The sequence below is a fragment of the Thunnus maccoyii genome, chromosome 19, assembly GCF_910596095.1.
Source record: "Thunnus maccoyii chromosome 19, fThuMac1.1, whole genome shotgun sequence".
Classification (NCBI taxonomy): Eukaryota; Metazoa; Chordata; class Actinopteri; order Scombriformes; family Scombridae; genus Thunnus; species Thunnus maccoyii.
In genome coordinates this window covers 4,632,086-4,656,097 of record NC_056551.1, presented here as the reverse complement: position 1 = coordinate 4,656,097, position 24,012 = coordinate 4,632,086, and the positions used below count along the sequence as shown (strand labels likewise).

General features: G+C 38.7%; 1 protein-coding gene across 12 annotated transcripts in view; it reads right to left on the bottom strand.

Annotated features, from left to right (window-relative positions):
- Positions 1 to 11,369: 11,369 nt before the first annotated feature.
- Positions 11,370 to 24,012, bottom strand: part of LOC121885499 (transcription factor 4-like) — a 333,572-nt gene continuing 320,929 nt past the window's right edge. For 7 of the 12 annotated variants that reach the window (XM_042395003.1, XM_042395004.1, XM_042395005.1 and 4 more), the window contains 4 exons: positions 21,730 to 21,895; positions 19,758 to 19,987; positions 19,126 to 19,276; positions 11,370 to 15,100 (listed from right to left, as the gene is read on the bottom strand). In XM_042395003.1, the coding sequence (XP_042250937.1) occupies positions 15,052 to 15,100; positions 19,126 to 19,276; positions 19,758 to 19,987; positions 21,730 to 21,895 (596 nt within the window). In that variant the 3' untranslated portion in view covers positions 11,370 to 15,051. Of the gene's footprint in view, positions 15,101 to 19,091; positions 19,277 to 19,757; positions 19,988 to 21,729; positions 21,896 to 24,012 lie in introns of all 12 variants that reach the window. The other 5 variants (XM_042395006.1, XM_042395014.1, XM_042395015.1 and 2 more) reach the window with 3 other exon arrangements.

Sequence of the window (24,012 nt, the reverse complement as noted above, 5' to 3'; positions counted from 1 at the left end):
GTAGTGTCTGTTAAGGTCACAGAGATACAATAGTTTAATGATGTTATTAGACAGAAGGAGAACACTGTTTTTGACCCGCTGTGAGACCCTTTTTTTTTTCTTTTAAAGATATAATAGCGAGTGGAATGCTGCCAATATACTGCTACAACTACCACTACTACTATTACTTAATTCTCCCTTTACTGCAGCTTATTCTGGTACTAGAACTGCACTTGAATCTGTAATTATTACCTCTAGCTTTCCTATCTAGTGTTGGTTGTATGTTCAAATAGCTTAAAACAACATATGTTACGAACAATAACAAAACAGGAAGTCACATAAAACTCTTATAAAACGCTTGTAATGGTTACCACGATCATTAGTTTAGCATGTTAGCATGCTAATATTTCCTAATTAGCACTAAACACAGCTAATTAATTACAGTATTGCACATATTTGGACAAATTAAAATTTTGACCTGATGATGGCGCAAGCTGAGAACTCAACACAACACAAACACAAATGTCAATGCCGAATGTCACGGCAATTCATCCAATAGTTGTTGAGACACTTCACTTGAAACCACTAATGTCAACCTTATGATGGAGCTGGAGGAAAAGTCAGAGGGCTTCATTCTTTGGGAAACATGGATATTGGTACAAAATGTCATTTTTGAATTTACTGATCAATGACCCATTTTGTTGTTTAGTTATGAGGACTTGCTGTACTTCTATTGCTACTGTTAACACTACTATGTATATTCATGCAGTATTGATAATGTTGAATTGTTATTTTCATAATGTGGAATCATAGAGACAGAGTGCAACGTGCTCTGAAAACCACAACCACTGGAGGGGAAAACATTTGGCACCATAATATGCAACCGAGGGCTGAGACACTAACAAAATGCCTGTAGCTAGCTAAAAACATTACATGTCAGAATGTCAAATGGGTATTTTATCTCTATATATTAACTATGTCTACCAGAGAGGAAAAGGTAGTTTAAAGCATATATGCAATACATGAATACAAAGGTTGACATCACGTCTACAGTGGTGATAGCACAACTATATAGCAAACTCCACTACATAACAGCCTGGCATGACACTTTTCATAGCTGATACAGCGAGTACAGGTTGTAAACATAGGCAGGAAATTACACGCACAGACATGCAATCATTTCCCATTCAGGCTCTTTTTACAGTTAGCATTTCAGCTGGATGCAGGTTAGCTATTCTGTGATTTAAACATCTACAAACACCTCATACCTTTAAATTAAACAACTGTTCTGTTTTTACTTTCATGTGTTTTCTCTGTGATTAGCAGCATGTTCAGGTATATGTATCATTTTCACGGAGGTTTTGGAGCTGCAGGCTGTTTTTCGGTTTGGCAGCTTATAAAAACTTAGTTCTGGGTTCTTTACCCTGTTGGTAGTGCATCCCACCACACGGCTGCTTTTAGGCATTTTTGTGTTTGCTAGCAGACAGAAATGACATGGAGGCACCTTCACTCAATACAAAGTCAATGGAGAGCGATGAACTGTTTTCCCCTGCGGGGTGGGCAGGATTTAATTGCGCTCTGCCTCTATAGTTTCCCTGCATATTTATTGTTGGTTGGAAATTTAATGATAGCCATTCATGTAAAATAACACACTTAAGAGAAGTTAATGTCACAATTATGTAATTCCTGAAAAGTGGTTCATGTCCTCCAGAACGACACATAAAAACATTTTATGATCCGACTCCACTATCGTCAGGAAGACATCACTGTTTCAAACATAAAACCATTTTATGATCTTAGATTGCTATGGATAAAGTTTGTTTAGGTTCAAGTACCAACAAAAGCTTGATAATTGTTAGGTAAAGATCATGTTTTGGGTTAGACAAACTACTTGGTTAAGATTCTCCTTCTCAGACCTTTGCTTTGCTACTATTTATTTAAATGCAATTTTTAAACCTATATTTATTGTAAATGTGTTTATTTTTTTAAACCTGACTGAGTGATTCACACAAAAAACTCCAATATGCATGTACCTTGTGTCTGTGCAAATGGCATTAAAGCCTCTTGAAAAGTCTCTTGAGAATAGGGGAACAACTGGTCATGGTTTAAAGAAACCACTGCTGACTGTGGGAGACGGGAAACAAACAGTGTGTCACATGTTAAAGTTTGATATTTTGTTGTCCTGTCCATCCACCCCAAATTCCTCCATATGCTGACTTTGTGGTTCTATAACAACGACACACTACCTCTACTACTTAACTCCCGATGGACTCACTTGAACATACGGATGTGTAGTTTTGGGGCATTTGCTGAAACGACTCACTGATAACATCTATTTAGCCCAAAACAATATCAAGAGAACCACTAAAAGATGATCAAAGATGATCTATGATGAGAACAGTTCACCAGAACTGGAAAACATCCATCAGCCACACCTGATGATTTGTGACAGGAAACCTTGTAACTCTGCCAGGTTCAGGTGAAAAAATGTTCCAACAGAGCTGGAAAACAAAACCTGTCAGATGAAGAACAGCAGAGCTCTGGTCAGTGTTTACGAGTGGAGACAAGGCCAGAGCACCACCTCTCTGTGATTTATTGCTTCTTTTTTCCTCTGTAAAAACAGAAGTGGTGGAAGAAATATTCTGATCCTTTATGTAAAAGTAGCAATACAGCAATATAAAAATACTCCATTACAAGAAAGCTTACTTAAGTAAAAGATTTTGAATTTAGATTTAGAGAAGTAGAACATTTCCTCCAAATGCCACTGATATCTGTTTAACAGTTTTTGAGATTTCCAGCTAACTAACAGAAAAACAGATTACACAGTGACTCACATCTGCAGTTCATTGCTCTTTCCAAAGAAGTGACCTCCAGTGCATGAAAAAGCTGCTCATTTAGAGTCATCAGAGTGCTTGTAATCAGTATTTTAACAGTCCTGGTCTAGACAACCAGTTATCTCTAGAGTTCTGTTCTGCTACCACAAATGTCTTTATGATCTTTATATTCCAGCAACTGTGGCTTGTAGAAGTCTAGATATTTTTAATAAGTCAATGATACATTTTTCCTCGTGACAAAACCACAGAAGAAGGAGTTTTTTCAGGTGTCAGAGTTCCAGAAAAACAAAGTTCATGTCTCGTGATGATTGATAATTGGAGCACTTCAAGCTTGGACGGACATAAAACTCTCCTGGTTGAATCAAAAGATACACAACTGTGGTTCCTTGATGAAAAACATACAAGCCTGAGGAAGAAAGTTAACTACAACCTTGAAAGTGCATTCAGTAAGAAAAATACAGTCAGAGAGCCTAAAATTATGTTGTGTGTGCTGCTATGGGCCAGCTGAGGCTAACAATCACGTTTTATAGAAACCTGATAAAACATTCAGCAACAATCTTGGTCAACTTTGGATGAATTTGGTTACTTCGATTATGCGTTTTGTTCCCCACAACAAAATCTGTTGAATTTGCCACAATTCTGATTCATGATTTTCGTTTTTCGTCTCTATGACAGCTGATGCTCATGAGTATCATTCTATTTAGGAGCCATCCACTAAACCAAACTCAGAAAAACATGATTTCTGAGGAAAAATACTCCCAAACTGCTGCTATTCTATTGGTTTTTCCATAGAAAACAAGTTCCGTGTTTTCCAAGTAACTATGATCTTCTTCCATAGGCTTAAATTAAAATCTCCCTGACGTCACTTCCCATCACTTGCAGCCAGAAAAAACATGAAACCACTTCAATGACTCAAAACAAAGAGTCATCCTGAGCTGAAAGCACATTTCACTGCAGACACATCATCAGCTCAACAGGCAATACATTCAACTGAAGAACAAGTTCCTCTAAACTCATGACGTGATGTGAAAGCCTGTTCATGCTTGTTACAGCAACCTGATCATATAAACCTGTAGATACATGGGCTTAGTGTGAACTGATGACTTCATATACTATTTCATATACTGTTTCTGAATGAAACAGAAATCACCAGAGTCACAGAAAAAGTCGTAAAAAGTCAAGATTTAACAGTTGGTGTTGGGTTTGGTGTTACAAAATAAAACAACTGAAGAAAATGAAGATTTTCACAGAATTGAAATTGAAATCATCTGTCTACACTCTACTGTGCTCATCCTGTTCAGGCTCACATAGGACCTACAGCCTACTGCAGTATGCACTTGGTGAATGCATCCAATGATACACCCTGGATAGGCTGCCAGTCTATCACAGGACTGGTACATATAGACAAGCATATTCACACTCACACCTACAGGAAATGTAGTATTGACCTTACCTGTGTTTATTTGGACAGTGGGAGGAAACTGGAGCACCTGGAGGAAACCTGCAAAGACACAGAGAGATCAACGAAGTCAAATAAAGCTTCTGCATTCATGTTAACTTGTGTTTTTCCTGATTGAAGTGTTGTTAATCAATGCTAATCAACCACTGTTACCTCAACAGGTGATGGGATTTCAAGCTTTCTTAACAAGCAAGCCGGTACCTCAAGCTATTTGTGTAAAATAACAAAGTACATTTACTCAGTTACTCTACTGAAGTACAGTTTTGAGGTACTTTATTTTTTACCTCTCCACTACAATTAGTAAGATATAGTACTTTATACTTCGCTACATTTATTTGACAGCTAAAGTTACTTTTCAGATAATACTTTTTTACATACAAAACACACATCACCTTATAAAATATGACACATTGTTATAGATTAAACTACCCAACAGTAAAGTAGTTAAAAGCTCCACCTTGACTAGCTCCAACATTGAAAAGCTGCTTAGGCTGCATGTTAAGCCATCAGAAATTATAATTCACATTTGTAATATGACTGTGAAAGGTCCTAAAACATATTTCTCCAATCATCTTCTTACTGTAAGTGTTGTGGGCTTACTGGAACACAAATGTTTTCTGTGTTGCTGTGTTTATTGGTGTTCTTCTCACTGGCTTGAGGTGGGTGGGACTCTGTTGAGTGATGTTTGGTGCTTCTGTGCACCAATTGGAGTTGACTCAAACCGCAACAGCTGTGGGTGTGTTTACACATGGTGGCAGCGCTGTCAATCAAAACTGGACAAACCACATCCACTCAGTCCTGATAAAGCAGATTAGCTGAGTTTAGTGTCACTAAATAAATAATACATAATAATGTTTTTGAATTACAGTTATCTGACTGAGAGAAAATAAAATTATGGATGATCTTCTTGGTATGGGACATACAATTGGGTCTCATCCGCGTAGCAATGGAAATGTCATGCCTACGCATGATTTGCCCCAGGGGTAGCATGTATATAGTGAATAAGAGGGAACCCAAAATAGACCCCTGGTGGATTCCACAAAAGAGAGGAGCACAACAGGAGCAGGCATCTCATTACAGAGAAGGACCTGTTCGACAGATGGAAGATCAACATCACACATGAGCTAGCCTCACAGAGATCAACGCTATCAAGAATAAAACCAGAGGACAGAACAATGTCCAGGGTGTGTCCCTTTAAGTGAGTGGGACCCTCAACTGACTGAGCAAGATTAAAAGAATGCACAGTGTCTATAAAATCCATAGCAAAAGTGGAACCAGTGGGACAGCATACATGTATGTTAAAATCACCTAAAATCAAGACTCTGTCTTGAGGCATAATAAAGCTAAAAGATTAGAAAATTCCTGAATAAAACCAGAGTTCGATTTTGGGGGTCTGTGCATCAAAACACAAAGTGGTAGGGCCTTTCCATTTATCATAAAACCAAGTGATTCAAATGAGGAAAAGTTTCCAAGTGAGTAAGGGGAACATTTAAAATTCTCTTTGTGAATCACAGCCAGTCCACCTCCATGACCTGAAACCCTAGGCTGCTAAAAAATGATTAAAACCAGGAGGACATGCTTCATTCAGTGCGACACAGTCACCTGGACTTAAGTCTTAGTAAGCATAAATATATCTAACTGCTTTGATACCATGAAATCATTGCAGAAAAATGTTTTATTTGCCAGTGATCTGGCATTCAACAACCAAAACACCACTGAGTTGGGAGATGGAGATGGAACAGGAGGCATGAGGTGAAGCTGCAAGGTCGACAGGGACCAGATTATTAGCATTCACTGTTCAGTTACACTTCCAGTGGGGGACTGATTTTGTGAAAAGAAAGCAAATAACCATATTTCCCAAAATGATGAACTATTCCTTTAACTGTATCTGTGAACATACATTTTTTTTAGTTTTTGTTAATCTGAGCAACATAGAAGAGTTTAACAAACATCCACCAACATGCCATTTTCCCTTTGCACTGTGAAGAATAAAAAGAAAGAGGCTTTCAAAGCGCTGCATTATAAAAATGGCACATTTATTGCTACAGAACGGTCATGAACATGAACTTCATTGAATCACTACAAGATGAGAACCAACAGGCAACGAATGGCCAACTGTTGGGCTGGTACGAGGAAGAATAAAACCTTCAGCACAGAAATAAAAAATAAGCTGTTCCCCAAAATCTCCACTGATCTGGAATAAAAAAGTGTAATAAGAGCAACATCAACAATAACAACAACCAGAACCAGACACTTATAATTATATAAAATAAAAAACAAAGTATAAGAATGCAACATTAACCAGAAGTAATTATGAAATGGAAGTGTAGGAAAAACGTTGCACGGAAAAATACAATGAAATATTTGAAGATTTGAGGCACTCAGCCACACACTGGAAATAAAAATCGAACTGCTGTGTTTGTGTTATGTTTAAAAAAAAAAAAAAAGGATGTTTTGTATCTTCCCGCTCTGTGGCCTCTAACCATGATCCATTACACAGAAAACCTCACAGGCTTGTCTTCATTAACATATGATTTAAATAAAACAAATTTAAACATAGCAAAATAAACTAGCAAATTCTTTTTGATATTCACTTTTGAACATTTCCAAAAAATCTACAAAGTGGAATATTTCATATTTGGAATATTTGTAATTAATCTGACTTTTATTTGTTCTTTCATTTATTTTTGTCAGTATGTGTGGTATAAAATGATTGCCCTTGCAAAAAATAAGCCAAATTCATTGTAATTTTCTATTAATTTAGTTTAAATTTAGCTTCTATAGGGTGCACTAAGTCTGCTCCATAGAAAAAGAGCACTATAGGAAAGGAAGCTTTAACAAAAAGCCCAGGCACTGATAACAGGATAAATCTGCTTTATGTATTTTTTCCTTTTCCACCTCTTCACTGAATTGCATCAAAAGGAACGAGAAGAACGAAGACAGAACGAAAAAGGCCACAGTTCATGTATTTTCACCATTACATGATCATTATAACACTGAAAAATGAAGCATGTCTTTAAAATAACTAATACTTACAGCGAACTGCAAGGACTAAATAGAGATGAGTCAAAATCATCTTTACATTAGTGCTTGTTGTTCATACTGTTGTTAGAAACTACAGAGCCCAGTGGGGATGGGGATTTTTTTCCCCCAATATCAATAATTTATGTATTAAAATCACTTTTTTTACTTTTAGTATTTTGGCCCCCCAATTATAAAATCATATGTCAAGTGTGGATGAGATGGATGCAGCTGTACAGGTTGTTGTTAGTCCACTTACAGACATTGGAACTCTTATGTAAATTAACATATTTCTTCAATTAGTGTGGAAAAACAATATGTGAGCCAATGAGTTTGATTTTTAGGCTTACTAAATCATATTCCCAAATCTCTTCTTATTTGTTGAGGGTAGTAATACGTCTTCTCCAAGGAATGTCAAGGATTACATGATGTTGTGTCAAAATCTGAAATATATTCACATCTCTGTCAAACATAAAGTGGACGTTGACAAATCAATGGAAGGTGTTAATATTCATTTGGAAATAGCTCATTATTTTGTAATTCAGAAGCACAAATTTATAGTTTGAGGCACCTAGTTAAGTAGTTTAGAAAGTCCAAAGTAGTAGATTAGACCAAGGACCTGATTCAGTGACCAAATTAAGCTTTATTCTTATTCTTGCTGGAGAACGTGGATGATAAAGCAACTCTGGACAAAGTTATATGTAATTAATTCAGAACTTTTCAAGGAAATCATACAGTTTCCATCCATCCTCAGCTCCTCAAAAATTGTTGGTTCATCCAAATCACAAATAAACATTTTCCTAGGTAGCATGAGTGGTATCTGTATAGAAATCTGCCTCTGAGACATTGGGAGCTTTGTTTCTGCTGCTGAAAATCAGCATCAGCTCCAAAGCTGTCAGATTTACATGCTGTATCTTGTTTAATGAACAAATGTAGAAATAGAAATGGAGAAATGAGACACTGTGGCTTTAGAAGCGGTTAACATTTGTGCTATTTGTTGATATTAGCCCTGTCCTAACTCAACTATCAAGGACACTCAGCTGACTGATGGATTGCTGACTAGCTTTTTAGCTAACGAGATCTATCATATAAATTAGACAGCTCTGGAATGGTTGGAGGATGTATTTTTTCTCTTGTATTGGGCTAACAGTTTGCCCCTGATGACGAAATAATTTAGAATGTATTGTCGTAATAACTGATTGAAAAACAATGGCACTGTCCATCAAAAATATTACCAATTAACACAATCCAAAAGCCAGATGTAGAAATTGCAGTATAACCATAATAGAAAAAAAACATTGTCCCAAAAAAGCTCTATATTATTTTTTTATATAGTCATTCGTTCAGAGGCCATTATGGAATTTCATATTGTGTGAATCTCAATTTATGAACTGAACTGAACTTACTCTATATGTCTTTGTCAGCACAATTTAAGAAAAACTAAAATACTAGTGTGGTTAAGAAACTGTAGCCCTCAAGACTAAATTAATTAGTTTGAGTCTGAGTTTTCAAAAGGTAAGAACTATACTTCAGTATAAAACATTTCTACTGATTTATGAATATGAAACTGATAAAATAACAATGTCATAAGTGAAATACTCAGGACGAAAAGATTGAAAAAATTGGCTGCAGTTTTAAGGTATGTTTTTTCATGGCAGTGGACATTTGTATGAATTAAACTTTCTGATATAATCACATGAAAACAGGCTCCTCTGATTGCTAATTTTGCCATTTTCTTTTGCAGGGACTATAGTGCTTTTCTGCAAAAGAAGTGCCATATTAACATCTAAACTGGTCATTTGTATAAAATGTTTAAAATGTTTTTTTTCTGTATTCTTTTGTATGTACAAATTAATATGAGTATACTTAGTATAAATGTACCAAATTTCAGATTTGTTGTGCTACTGATGTTGGTTAGTGCTCTCTGGAGTGTAAACCCGGGTGTATTTGTTCAATTAAATGTTAGCTGCTGTATCATGAGGAAAAAACTTTCTGTTTCTAACACTGCTGGGAAAACAAAGGACAAGAGTGGCAATTTTGAATTCAACTCATTATTGCAGTAAAACTGGTACAGAGTAACAGATTACAAAGCTCATGGCACAGTCACTGAAAAAGAGAAATGAGGTGTGTATGTACAACAAGGAGGGAAAAGAAAAAAGTTAACATTTTGGCTAATAGAAACATCAGGGGTAACATAAAAATGAAGATACTGTAATTCGGGAGATGACTTGATTATACAACAAAGAGAAAATATGAAATGAAGCATCGCAAAAATAACATTACTTAAAAAATACATTTAGCACTTACACTGACAGATTCAAGCCTAGTGTTTAACCTAGGTCCGATTCAAAGCAGCTTTTCCTTTTGACAAAAAGCTCAATTTTTATGGCAAACACTAAAAACAAATGACTGAAACTGTCTTGCACATGATCTGATATCTTTTTGGGGAATAGCTGATAAGATTGTTTGCTGACGACCTGCTGATTTATATTAGCAACACTCCAATGTTTTACAAATTTTTCATATTTTAATCTTGAATCAGGTGCTGAGGGTCTTTCAGTTAATTCACATTTACAACCCATCTCGAAGAAATAAATGTAGAGAGTCAGAGCTGGCCCAGAGCCACCAGGGGTTGCCAAAGTGCTTTGAATATGTGAAGTCTCAGTTTTTGTCATAATTTATGTAATTAAACGGTCATAACCTCATCATTTTTGTTATATAACCCTATAACACAACTTCTGAAAAGTTGCTTTGACAGATTCTGTTATAAAAGACACGTTATTGGAATTTTTTTGTTCTAACAATATTTTTGTTCTAACAAAATTTTGGGATTATCAAAATACATTTTGGGGATACCTATAAAACCAGGTAGTATATTTTAAAGTTTTAACAGATTTTTATGAATTTTTGTATTTGGACGAATTACAATCGGCATTTTACTTCACATGGCCCAAAAAATGTCTTGGGCCAGCTCTGACAGGAGTGATTCTTGGTGCAAGCAAAGACAATAATTTGAGTCACACTTCAGATGTTCGGCAACCGAAACCACATACAGTACTGAGCACCACTGACCAAAACTAAAAGTTGGCACCTGGCTACTGTAACCGGACGAATATAACCTCACTAGAAATCAAAACAAATTCATCATCATCATCGCCTCTCACTGGCAAGTCCTCACCCCACAGAAACCCCACAGAAAATGTTTTATGACTATTTACACATTTCTCTGCAAAAAATACAATTAAAAATGGTAATGTCATGAGGCATGGAGAATTAAACAAATATCATATATCTTTTATGATTTGATTCCTCCCGAGAACCCTCAAAATGTTCCCCACAGATATAAACATAATGTTGAAAAAAAAAAAGATTTCTGAACTTTTGACCTCACTACATTTTCAATGTGACACATTTTTTCAACACACACTGAATTTTACTTTTTTCATCTTTTAACAAAAAAACCGATACAACATATTTCTAAAACACAAAATAACAACAGTCTACATGTAAAAATATAACTTTTACATACACAATTTCAAAATAATGGTTAAGTTTGCCATTTTGTTGCATACAATTTACAAACGTCTGTGTGTCGTTGCCTTGGATAGATAGCAGTGAATGGAGCTGTTGGAACTCCGGTCCCATTTTGTCCTGCGCAGGGTGCCGTACTAGTCAGAGGGTGTTGTCATGGCAACAACAGAGGACACAACAAAGTCAGTTGAAAATTTATAACACTGAGGGGCCTCGCCAACTTTTGCCAGTTCAGTCTTTGAGAAAATAATTCCTCCCCAAGAAAACACTCCTTTGCAACAGAAAATAAAAAAATAACAAAAAGCGGCACCCTCCTCATATATCGTATATACTTTTTTGTACATTTATATATAGATTGATTTATTCAAATAGATTCTTTTCCAGTTTCCGTGCCTTCCTGTTGATTGGGTAGGATTTTAACCGCGTCAAAATGACCACTGACAGAGAACAATGCTGACGGATAGCGAATTGTGATGTTTTTTTCTTTTTCTTTTTGTTTTGTTTTTTTACATTTTCTGTAATAGACATGTAAACCAGAACAGACAAATAAAAAGTAATAAGAGAAATGATTTTTCTTAAAAAAGAGAGAGAGAGAGAAAAAAAAAAAGAAAATCTGTTTTACAACATACAACCACACACTTTGTACTGAAGACTACATTGGCTTACGGACAAGCCGATCAAATATTGATAAAAAGCTGATAAGCTATAATACAAGAAGAGACGCGTTGTTCACCATGGGAACAGGGCTGGGGCTTGGTACAGGGAAGTGGGGTTCAGGGTAATGTAGGACTTTAGGGGGCGGGGGATACTGGGACGGGGGCTTGTCTTGCTAAATCAAGTGTCTGTCCCATTGGCTTGAAGCCAGAACACGCTGTCTACTTACATATAAGCATACAGTACATTAAATACAGTTTAGTTTTTTATCCAAAAAATACTTTTTTTTCCTTTTTAGCTTTTTTTAAATTCCCAGGTCTGGTAAAAAACCTGACTGCATAGAACCTAACGACTAAGAACAGGTTTCCCTAAGCTTGCATCCTATTAAAAGACCAGGTAAATGTCCTCCTCTGGCAACTCGAATGATATGAACTCTAAAAAGGCACATTGGTAGAAGTGTGAATGTTCAAATTGCATCTGTGGGACCGCTTAGGTGGGACAAGAAGCTTGGGAGGGGGGCTAGGGCTCTAGCTTAGGGCTCATAAGGCTAGGGTAAGCAGAGAAGACAGCACTGGGACTGGGGATTAAATTTAGGGTCTGGATTGAGGAGGGTTAAAACTGGGGCAAGAGCAGGGGGCTTTCAGATTGACATCGAAAACAATGGACGTTCTCTCAGATATTCCAGCCTTGTCTGTTGTCAGAGAGCAGACATTTATTGAATAGCAATGCAATAAACATTAAAGGTTTCTTCCTGACCTATCAGGATTTTATTTAGTCCCCTTCCCACCAGGTCAAGGCTGTGACTCTTGCCACTGCAAAGCCCACCTAATCCAATCCTGCCACTTTCTTTCCCATACCTTGTATCGCTCCAGAGTCAATGTTGATGATTACAGACCTTCTACCCAAGAAACCTGGGTAATTCTAAGTACAAAAGGCAACACGTTGAAATGTTAAAATGATATATTATTGGCTGGGCTTCTAGCCTCTTGAACCTTTCTTGGATCTTGACTAAGGATCTGGCTTCAATTGATTAAAATATGCCTATTATTTTTTACAAATATTCAGAATTTATATGTATATTGACCAAACCAAGGTAATCAAAATGACAAGACCTATCAGCAGACTACATCAGGCATGTCTGATTGCTGCATTCACACCAGATTCATGACTCATGAGAATACATCAGTTCTATTCTGGGGGCTAACACTGTCTCAGAGCAACTACGTGCTGCCAATTGTGCCTTCACTCAGCTACAATTGGCCTGACTCTAACAGGAATTACAATGCTGTTGCAAAGTTCCAGGCAATGCACAAGTAGGTTCTTGAAATTTTATCCAGACATCACTGCAACACCGTCAGGCAAAGGATTGCAAGGCTAATGAAATTTGAAGCAGATAAATGAGACTTTATTGACAGTCCCAGCAACAAGACACCTCAACAATGACATGGAGTCCTCCAGACAGCAAATGTCAATCAGAAAGCCCCACAAAGTTTGGTACTCGGGGCAGGGGAGAGGTCTGAGGCTGTGGTTAGAAGTTTAGGGTTATGGTCGGCCAGACACTAAACTGGGAAATGAAGGAATCTAATGAACCCAACGCAGGAATGCTTTGACTACTGCTGCTTGGCCCCCAGAGGAAAAGTATACACCCCTCACCCTGATGATTGTTCCCTTGCTTTCCCCTGCAGCGTCATCATCACTACCGGAGCAAACTCTCTCTTTGTCCATTTAGAGCTCTGGATTATCAGTTTGTCTATCTCTAACTCCTCAGGAGGTTGGTCCACTTCAATCCTGCCATGAATCCCCCACCTCAGGACATCGAGAGCACTCGATTCCAAGTGGAGCGATCGCGATTCAGGGAATGTGCTAAACGTGGAATAGAATTCACTTCAGTGCTCAGTCCAGCCCTCTTCACTCTCATCCAGCCATCCATCTACCTATTTTTTCTATCATCTGCCCATCCTCTCAAGCATCTGCCCAGTAACCCTTTGATTTAATAATGTCTGGACACCAGTTTCAAACTTTGCCAGCTCTGTCCATGCTGTTGAATGTCCAGCAAAAGACTCTGATTGGGGATGTTTGCCAGAGTGCTTTCTTTCTGTCTTCAGTTTTTGCATTTGCACTATGAGACAACAGCAGCAGTCTCAAATGAAGATATCAAGAAAAGTCTTTCCTTCCTGCCGCATTTAGAAGTACACTTTTTCATTACTGCATGATTCTTCCTTCTGTAATTCCTCCGCCTTCAATAATTTAAATACCCCAGTCCCTCTGGAGCCACTCACTGATTGATTGATTAATTGATTCAATGATTGATTCTCTAGGTATTCTCTTCCTCTCAGTAGATACACACGGGCCATTTGGGTACAACTGTCCAGGGTTTTTGTATTTGCACTACAAAGTTATCATTTTGCACAATTTTGCAGTCTGTTTACAGAGTCAACGTGGCTATCATCATGAAACACTAGTGAATATACATAAACATAAATATTCCAATTGTTTTACACTGACAATTGAAATGTTTGCAGTCTAGGAGGGAATGCATTAGAAGGGGAAGAACGTGTTACTCCTGTTTTTCTTGTTAAGCTCCAGCTCTTTCTAGGCATCTATGATAGTCAAAAAGCAGATTTTTTTTGTTCCAATCACTCAGCAATTCAAGCACCTCTGAAAAGCAGAAGGGTTGCAATAGATTTGCTTCTTAATCTTTATTCATTTTAATTTATACTTTAATCTGAAATGCGTGGTTTGTAAGGGGATGTATGAGTGTGTAGCCTGCATCTGTGATACTTCCTGGCATTGTCCTGTTCTTTTTTGTTTTGTTTGCTTTGCGTATCCGTGTGTATCTATCTGACTGGTTTGCATCCAAGAGGAGATCAGGCACAGCTTCATCCACAGTGTGGCGTTAGATTGCCATTCAGTCAGAGATGCGCTGAAGCTGTGTTGAAAGACAGCTGCGCAATGTTGCTTTTTTTTTTTTTTTTAGAAAAAAATCTCTTTTAACACTTTGTGATATGTTTTGTTTCGTTCTGAACAACCCTCCCCATCCCCTACCCTCCTCACTGCCTGTGTCCAGTTGCGCTTTTTTAACAAGTTTTTTTGTCATTTTTTCCTTTTCTCATATATATATTTATATATATAGTTCTATATATATATTTATATATAGAACCCCTTTGTTCTTTAAAACTGGGAATGCTGATAAAACAAGTACAAGAAGAAGAATTTCTTGAATGACGTGATTCCAAACATTTTTGTCCATTGCTGTCACTTTGTGTCAAAAGCTCCCACAAACTGCCACTTCGTAGCAGCCATGTTACAGCGGCCATTTAACGTCTCCACAAAGTAGCATCCAGTTCACTTCAGCTGGAGATGCAAAGTGACGAAAGCGACTAATGTGACTCTGCAGTTCATGTTCTCGACAGAAGAAGTAGACAAAGGCGAAGAGGAGGATCAAAGACGACAGACGAGAGGAAAGAGAGAGAGGCTGATCTAATTGGTCAGGCCGAAGTTCCAGAGAATCTGATTGGTCAGGCTGATGCAACAACGGGACTGATCGATTGTTGGGTTGTCATGGAAACGTCGTCAGAGGAAGTGGTCACTCATCATCTTGATGAACTCTGGCACCTTGGACCTGGAAAGACAAAGAATAAAACAAAGAAAGAAGGCATAAGGAGAGCAATTCTCCACACACATACATACAAACAATTATATATTTGAAAAGGCTGCCAAAAAGTATCTGTGCTGCACTGCCAAGCAGCAACTACCACAGCCTGAGGTTGAAGCCAATGTGGAAGTAGTGCAGTGCCACTGATGGCTGCTTCATGCTCCAACTGAACCCCAGTCAAAAAGCCTCAACTTCTCAAGAAATTCTCAATCATTTTGTCAATGAGTCATTATGGTCTCAATCACTAATTTCAGGCTGTCTACTAAGTGTACTGATGGTCATTTTGGAAATTATTGCTCCTTTAATAAGATTCGAAGACTTATAGTAGCTTTGATATCTGCCGTGCGAGCATTGATGATTTTGACACACCACGTCATCAGAACTGACAGAGTCTGCTTGGATCTACTCAGGTGTTAAACTTGCAGCAATACAACTGGATCCTACCTGACCTGATTAGACAAAATCTAATATGGTCCTGGACTGACTTGGGTCGTGGGTCGGGTCTCGGTTAGTAGGAACCGTGTGAAGACCTCTACATTAATGTGCTCAGTAAAATTCATGTTAACCAAGGCCAAATGTGTTAGCCTTGATTTTAATATTTGTTTTGCACAACTATACATTTTGGCCTGATGGTTGCAGCAGGAAATGTCTGAGGGTCAGTCAAATCATTAGGATTTATCCTCTGGCGACCATAAATATCTACACCAAATTTCATTCGGGCAATTGACATTCTGGCGGGTAAGTTCTTGAGATATCTTCCTCTGGAGACCCATTAGTGTTAGAAAGAATTTTCTCAAAACTCCTCTTGTTGGTATGTTCAAGAACTTTCCAAATTTAGTTTGAAAGTCCTTGACAGTAGTTCTTGTTGATCTGCAACAGAACAACCAAATTCACTGAAATTCACTATGAACTTTAATAAAACAATTATGGAACTTGAACTTGACCACTGCATTTGCAGGACTATTTTAATCCATTTTTTAAAAATTTAATTCATCAAGTAGGGTGATATTTTCACTCTCAGCGATGTGATGTCAAGTTCATGCCTTGACCTCTCTTCACTTGAATACACAGGAGATGTAGTCATATACAACAAAAAGCTTAAATGCTAATTTAACATGCCAGATTTAAATCCCCCAATGCTCCTTTCAGTACTGCAGATACTCGGCCAGACGTGACAATACACTTAATGTCATTCTTGCAAGTCACTATTATTCAGCTCTATGCACAGTGTGCAGCAAACTTCAATATTGAATAGAAAATAATCACAACATGCCATAGCACAACGTGCTGTCATCATAAAAATAAATAAGGAACAGTATACACCTATTTGTCAGACTAAGAAAACAGTCTGCTTTGATGACAGACTTCTGTCCTCTTTTTATGCTTTCCTGCGAAGGGGTCATCCGTGGTGGGTCACCCCTCTTTTACCCACATCTGTGCAAATCTCTGAGCAGGGAAGGAGGCAACCCCTGGTCCATTTACTGTGTCATCACATAGCCTAGACACGGTATGATCTCTATTGTCACTCACTGTCCAGTCCATTTCTGATTTTATTGCTGTTTGCACTAACAACTGTTCTCACATTGCAGCGCTTTACTGAGATCAGGTGCCAAATAGGTCACAAGGCTCAATTAATGGTTGAAATAGTACACAAATCATGCTATGGCCTTCACACACACCAGATCTCAACCCAGCTGAACACCTACACTGTGTACTACCACCATCATCAAAACATCAAATGAAGGAATATTTTTTGGAAGTACACTGTTCATCCCTCCAGTAGAGTCCCAGAGACTTGGAGGATCGATAACAATGAGCAGTGAAGCAGTTCTGACAGTTCACGGTGGAACAACACCTTACTGAGATACTTTATGTTGGGTTTTACTTTCATTTGTCACCTGTATGTACGTAGCTCATGAATGTTTTTCAGCAGCTGATGTGTCAGTTTGGTGAATGCACCACCAAGGAGCATTTCAAGTTCTTCTATTTTCTTTGACTAAAATATAGCCCTGAAAACATTTTTGTCTCAGGTCACTCCTGCTTCTAATCATTAACAACCTTTGTTACCATGACAGAACATCAGAAAATAAACTCAATGACACATTTAATCTGCTCCTTGATTCACATGCAACACAAATACGATTTGGCTGTTTAAGAGAAAAAAGTTGTACAGACAAGAACAAAAACAACACATATTTAATAAAAACAAGTGACACAACACGCAATCACACATTAAAATCACACTTACTGCCAATCTGTTGTTAAAATGTACCCAGACCAGACAGAAACTAATTCACGTTCTCTGCCAGACTTTGGCTGTCAGGAACTGACACAAGTTCATTCAACTAAGGGGGAGAAATTTTGCCTAAATGAAATTTTGGGCTACATGTTGTCTGTGTAAATTTAAACTTTTTTTCTGCGTTAGTACCACAGTGGCAGATATGACAATAAGAAGTATAAATGAGCAGCACTCTAACCAAAGGGTGTCACCTTCTTCTATGTATCACCAAAGATGAATATTAATGTGAAAAATCACCTATTGCCCTCATGTAATGGATCATAAATCTGTAATCATACAGATTACATATTTTTTGTAGGTGGAGCATTTCCAAATAAAATTCCAAATGTTACAAACTTTTTCATAATAATGATGAGATCACATCTGAGCTCTCACTTTTTGAAAGCAATACTTAATTATGGACATATCTGTTTTTTTAAAAAGGGCATTTTACTGGAAGCAGTGCTCTCTTTTCTGGATACAGTCCAATGATACTAACAAAATCCGTTTTCACATATGAACTCCGGACAATGTCTGGAGGATCAGGCCCGGACATTTTCTGGGGTTACCCTTTTACACATTTAGCACACAGCAGGAAACTGTCTGTGTCAGACGCATCAGTGACGTGTCAGTCTCTCCAATTAGCGCTAGCTTCACAGCTGAGTATTCAGGCCCAGTCAAAACAATGCAGCTTAGCTGCTGTGTTTATCCAGCGGCAGTCGCATGTGTAAAATAGCAGCTGGGGATAAAAGGGGAGTTGACTGTTGGAAGTCAAAGAAGTTGTATATAAGTTTATGTTCTGCTTGTTCAATAGTTGTTTGATAAATTGCGCGTATTATTGCTCCCTTACTGCTGGATTTTGTTGCATTTATGGCAGCGAGCAGTTGTAATCCACTTGCTCGCTGTGAATTCTCCAGAGAATTCACTGTTGTATTCACACATGGGCTCAATTGGACATTACACAGACTTGGTAAGAGGGAGCTGGCAGAGTAAAGTCCATTTAATGTCTGGTCCAACTGATTTGGACATTTGCGTTCACATATACAGCTCCTCCGGATAATGTCCGGGAAATTTCAGGTTTGCAGTGCATGTGTGAAAGGGTCTTTAGTTACAAACTTTCACATTGGTTTAAATGTATTTGTAACTTGTAAGCTTTTGCACTTTTTTTTTGAAGGTTGGACACCAAACAGGTAGTACTGTTTTCATAATATCTGGCCTATAATCCTGGCCAGTTTAGTGCAGCTATCCCCATTAAACAGCTGTTGATCAAGTTAGGTTTTGGTTTTGTGATATAAAGTGGTATCTTTCTAGTCGTATTGTCATTTCAGCCACTATGATTCTATTCTGCAGTAAACTAATGGTTCAAAAGTACACGGACAACATATTAATACATGTGGATGTTGTAACAACTGATGGACAAAAGATAACTTGGAATGTCCTTTTCCAATTGATTCAGTGAAAGCCAAAATGTCAAAACATTTAAATTAAATATATCTCAAGTAGTAAGCTCAACTTACTTTCATGGGAGGCATGTTTTGTTTGCTGTAGATTTTAAATTTTGTGACAAATGATAAGATTTATAAAATTATTTCTTAACATTTCTGGACTGGCTTCTGAATTACGCCTCTTTGGTTTGAGTTAAAGGTACAACAGCAGATTAGTGAAGTGAAATCTTCTGACCATTCAGGGGGGAGGAGATGTTGCTGCGTTTTACATTTGTCCCATGGGGTTTGACCCGTCGCCCATGATGGCGGCGGCGGCGTGGTGCGCGGCGGCCAGTGAGAGGGGAGCTCCGTCTGATGTTGCAGTGACCTTCTCCTCCTCACGGCGCTTCAGACAGGCCGCTTTAGGGTTCAGGTTTCTCTCTGGAGGGAGAAAGAGAGATGGAGAGAAACTATTAGTATTTCTAGAGACACAAAACGTGTCCTGACTGAGTCTTCTTATCCTCTTTTTTCAGAGAGGTATTTCTTTATGCTGGATCAGTAAGTCAGCAGTGAGACTGAAGCCAAAAAGCCAAAAACTTCAGCCTGGTTGAACACAATCAACAGGTGGCACTGCTGCCCTCTCCTGGAGCTCCAGGAACACTGAATTTCACCTTGACTTTCCCCTTAAGCAGCTTGTGCATCATTTTAAACACTCTTCCCCAAAATTCAGCTTGACATTTTTGGCATCTTTGGGAACTTAAGAATCTCCACTTGAATGTAACATAAAGTTTTGCAAGTTTGAATAAACCTTCGCTTCACAGCATGCATTATTAGAGATGGTGCATTCAATCTGGTGCAGTATCTGTGGTTTATATTGTTAGTTATTGAGGTCAAAGGTCATGCTACTGTATTGGATACTGACCTCGGACTTGTTGCTCCAGACTGAGGATGACGGCCACGGCCTGGTGCAGGATCAGTAACTTGGTCTGAGGTTTGTCGCTCTTCAGGTGCAGCTGGACCATCCTGCCCAGCTCCTTGAACGCCTCATTGATGTCACGGACGCGCAGGCGCTCCCGCGCATTGTTGGCCATCCTCCGTTCCCTCTCTCTCTCCATTTTCTGCTCTGGAGACAGGTCCTCATCGTCGTTGTTGCTACGGTGACCAATGATGAGGACGAAGAGGAGCAAGGGAGGAGGAAGCGAGGGATGAGGGTAGGAGAGGAGGATTTGAAGATGAAAGTTCAGTTCTATATTTCTGTGTGTAGAATCTCATTTTAATACAAACCTGCTGTCGATGTTGTATGTTTGTACAACAAGACGACCTTTACAAGATGATCAATAAAGTGACAAAATAAAAGGGAACAGGGCTTGGGGACATAATGTTGTGCTGAATTCTGGATATTTCAAGTGCTAGTCTGCCGTAGTAATCAGGAACTGCTGTGATATTTGTGAGTTCACTTCACTACAGGTTTTTCACTATAGGATATACGCTAAGACAAACTGATGTAAATCTTAAGTGCAGAATTTACAAGAATAAAGAATATAATTAGAAATAGGTCATAAACAGTGTTTCAAAATGGCTCGTCTTAGAAGAGCAAAATTCAACTGCCTACTGTTTAAAGGGAGTTTTGCAACTTGCTCTAACAGAAAGTGAATCAGTGTCATTTTTTACTACGGTTGTAAAGGTTAACAAGTTATAAAATATTTATTTGCCTTCATTCATGATTTTAGGCAGAATCGTAGGTTAAATTAGTCAAAAATGAACTTGATCAAGGGCTCTCAGCCCAACAGTGCTAACCATTCAGTTAGCGCTGGTTGGTAATATCTTTCACTCATTTACTATTTACCACGTTATAAATAATAGTTTACAGGGAGTAGTTGATCGAGACACTCAATTAAAATGAAAAGTAAATAAAGTACATTAGGTAACAATTAGTAACTGTTAGCCACAAGCACACTGATTTACAGCTGCCAACAAGTCCCCAAACCCTGTGACATCATCATCAAAATCATCAAAATCAATTACATCATCATCATCATGACCGCCACCATCATGTACAAATCTCTGGGTTTGGGATCCAAATGTTTCTGATTTCAGTCGACATGCAGGTGAAAAGTAAACATGATAAACGGTTTGTTTATCGTCGGAGGAGTGAAGGCTGCTCGGCTGCATTCAGGACGGCAAATCAACATTGTGACCAAAACTTGTTGACACTTTTGATTTTTCTATTGCTTCAAACCATTGTTTAAATTTACTGCAGGTTTGTAGTCTCTGGCCAACAGGAGGAATATCTCTGTTGGTGTGTATTTTGACGCCCTGAATGCGAGGCAGCACTTCTTTGAGAAAATTGAAGGTGGGCTCTACTCTGTTGTGTGAGAAACAGTTAAAACCAGGCTCAAGACCATGGAGAGACTGATGGTACCAACCAGGAGCTTCATATCCACCAGGAACCTCTCTTTGTCTTTACAGCGCTGCATGGCTTCTCTCTCAACAGCACCGTCTTTGCTCAAACAAACGTATAGCAGCCATGTTGAGGAGTTTAAAAAGAGAGATGTCTGGTGGACATGGAGATTTCATCTGTTAACTGATATATTTAGCTGCTTCTCGTCACACTTGGTCACTTCATCAAAGTCCAGAGGCTGGTTCCCAAAACACTGACAGCTTCAAGTCCTTCCTTGTGTCCTTACTCTCCAAGAACTACTCATGGTTTTAGCAGTTTTTACAAAATCCAGTGACGACCAATCAAGTGGCACAGTCTCTGTCTCCTAGAGATGGTTATGAATGACAAGTGGAACTAGGAAGGACTCTGAGCATGGAGGTGCTTTGGGAAAACGCATGTCCCAGCCCAGCTGAGGGGTTTGATGGAAGCGAACGTCTGAGATGGGCGGGGTTACCTAGATCTTGACCTATCAATAGCTTTGAGATCCTTGCTGTCAACGTCCTCCTTCTTGGAGTCCAGGGGCTTCGTGTCCTGCAGGAGGTTCTCATCTCCTTCGTCCTCAGACTTGATCTCCGAGCTGACGGAGGAGGTGCTCTGGCCCTGAAGGCCTCCGGACAGGGCTGCAGGGAGGATGGGGAAGCAGGAGGGGAGCAAAGGAGAGGAGGGGCGAAAAGGTGGATATTGATAAATACAACATATGACTTGTTATCACATGATCAAGTTGCACACCTAAGTCATGTTATGACACCTGACCCTGCTCCATTCGCTGAGTTGTGAATTCCGTGAGATGTGGTTGAAAGCTCTGAAAGCTTAGCGTACAAATACATAAAATATCAATTGGATTTAGCTTCCCTTTATGTGCAGGTTGAGGCCTAGAGATCACAGAGGAGGATTTGTTACAGAAAGGGTGCTGGTTGTTGGGTTGAAACCCAAAAAAGGGCAGAAAAGATGAAAGATGCCCTCCATGAAAAGGTTCTCAAAAGTGGGAATGAAAACCTGGTGCCTACATTACCCACAGTGCAACTCAATTGCCGATAGTTTGATTGAAGATTGAGGTGTGTTATGCTAGTAGTGGCTAATGTAGCCTGGAGCCACTAGTTTCAAGTAGAGATGAGGAGCAGGCTATAGAAGTCTGGCAACCTCACTTCTTTCTAACTCCACACCCCCAGATTTTATTCATTTTGTAGCTCCAACTAACACTGACTCAAGTGACATCACTTAAGGCAATTTATCAGATTTCACACAGCGCCCCCTGGAGTCAGAAAAGGCTTTATACTACTTTTTCATATATGCAGTAGTACTTCCCAAGACCTGTACACACACTTTGATGTGTAAAATTTGTGGCCTTCCCCTTTAACCAAGTAGCCTTAGTTCCCTAAACATAATCACATCTTAAACACAGCAATGGCAAATGAAAAAAAATGAAAAAAGAGTCCAGACTGCGCTGAGGAAAACTGAGGCTTCACTTCCAAGAGTAAACATGTACGTGACATGTAACTATGTAATGAGATACTGCTAAATGTTTAAGAACAATGTGAAGGTCAACAGTTCTTACTAAATACTAATTCTCTAGTTGACCTCCAAGATGGCGGCATGGGAGAGTTGTGATGCAAACGTAAACGCCTCTCTACCCTCTGTCTGTCTCTCTCCTCAGTAGAACAGTGCAGTCTTTATTTGACGTCTGTATGGATCTGTCACTGGGACGCTGCCAACTTCTCAGTCAACACAAAACACTCCGCTCTGTTCCCAGACACACACACATACACACACACACACACACAACCAACTGTCGGCCATTTTGAATCTCCGTCTGCCTGACTGGAGGCATTTTGTGTGCAGCTTTGAGTGACCGCCTGTGTTTGGTTTATGTGTGCGTGTCTCTTGCCATACAATCGCTGTGTGTTAGTGCATAAATAGTTGAATTTAAATAGCCTTAAAACTGTGAAAAGTGACTTTGTGCTTCTGAATGTGCGATTGAACCCAGACAGACACAAACTGACACTGGAGGAGACTGAGCACAAAATTTGGGGATACGCCTCAGTTTTAATTCATGCAGCTTTCCCAGTTCTTCTCACGACTGTCTCTTTTTCTTACTCACTTTCTTCGGTTTCTAGACCTCCTCAACATTGCTTCCTCTTCATATCTGTGTCCCATTACTACATGCTACCTCTACAAAATTCAGTATACTCAAAGATGTCAGTACATACTGTAGACTAAATAGGATTGTTTTTGTGAGTACTATTGATGGACTACTGTCCCACAATGCATTGCCTAATGGAAATGGAGGAGCTGTAAAACAGTGTTTTGTGTGGATGTGAAACAGCTCTGCATTTCAGAAAACACAAAACCATTAAATGTTTAGGAAAAACTTTTTTCTTCCTCTTTGTTAAGTTTAAATGGAATTCCAAAGTCACAGTTTGCTTGACGATGATATTGCATCATTTCCTGTTAGTACCCAACATTACTGTAAATACAATGAAATACTGTATACTAACAAGAACAGTATACTATGATAATTCAGCCCAGTATCCAAGAAACCACATTCACATCTCATGATTTATGCTCAGTTTTCAACCTTCAGTGCATGGTACATTTGGGTGAACTGACCCTTTAACTTATGTCTGCAATAGAAATTCAGTCTGTGTACTGTAATATAAAAATCACCAAATCTCCTCTCGAGCAATAAAACCTGTCGGAGAGATTATAAATAATATAAATGTAATATCAGTTTAAAGTT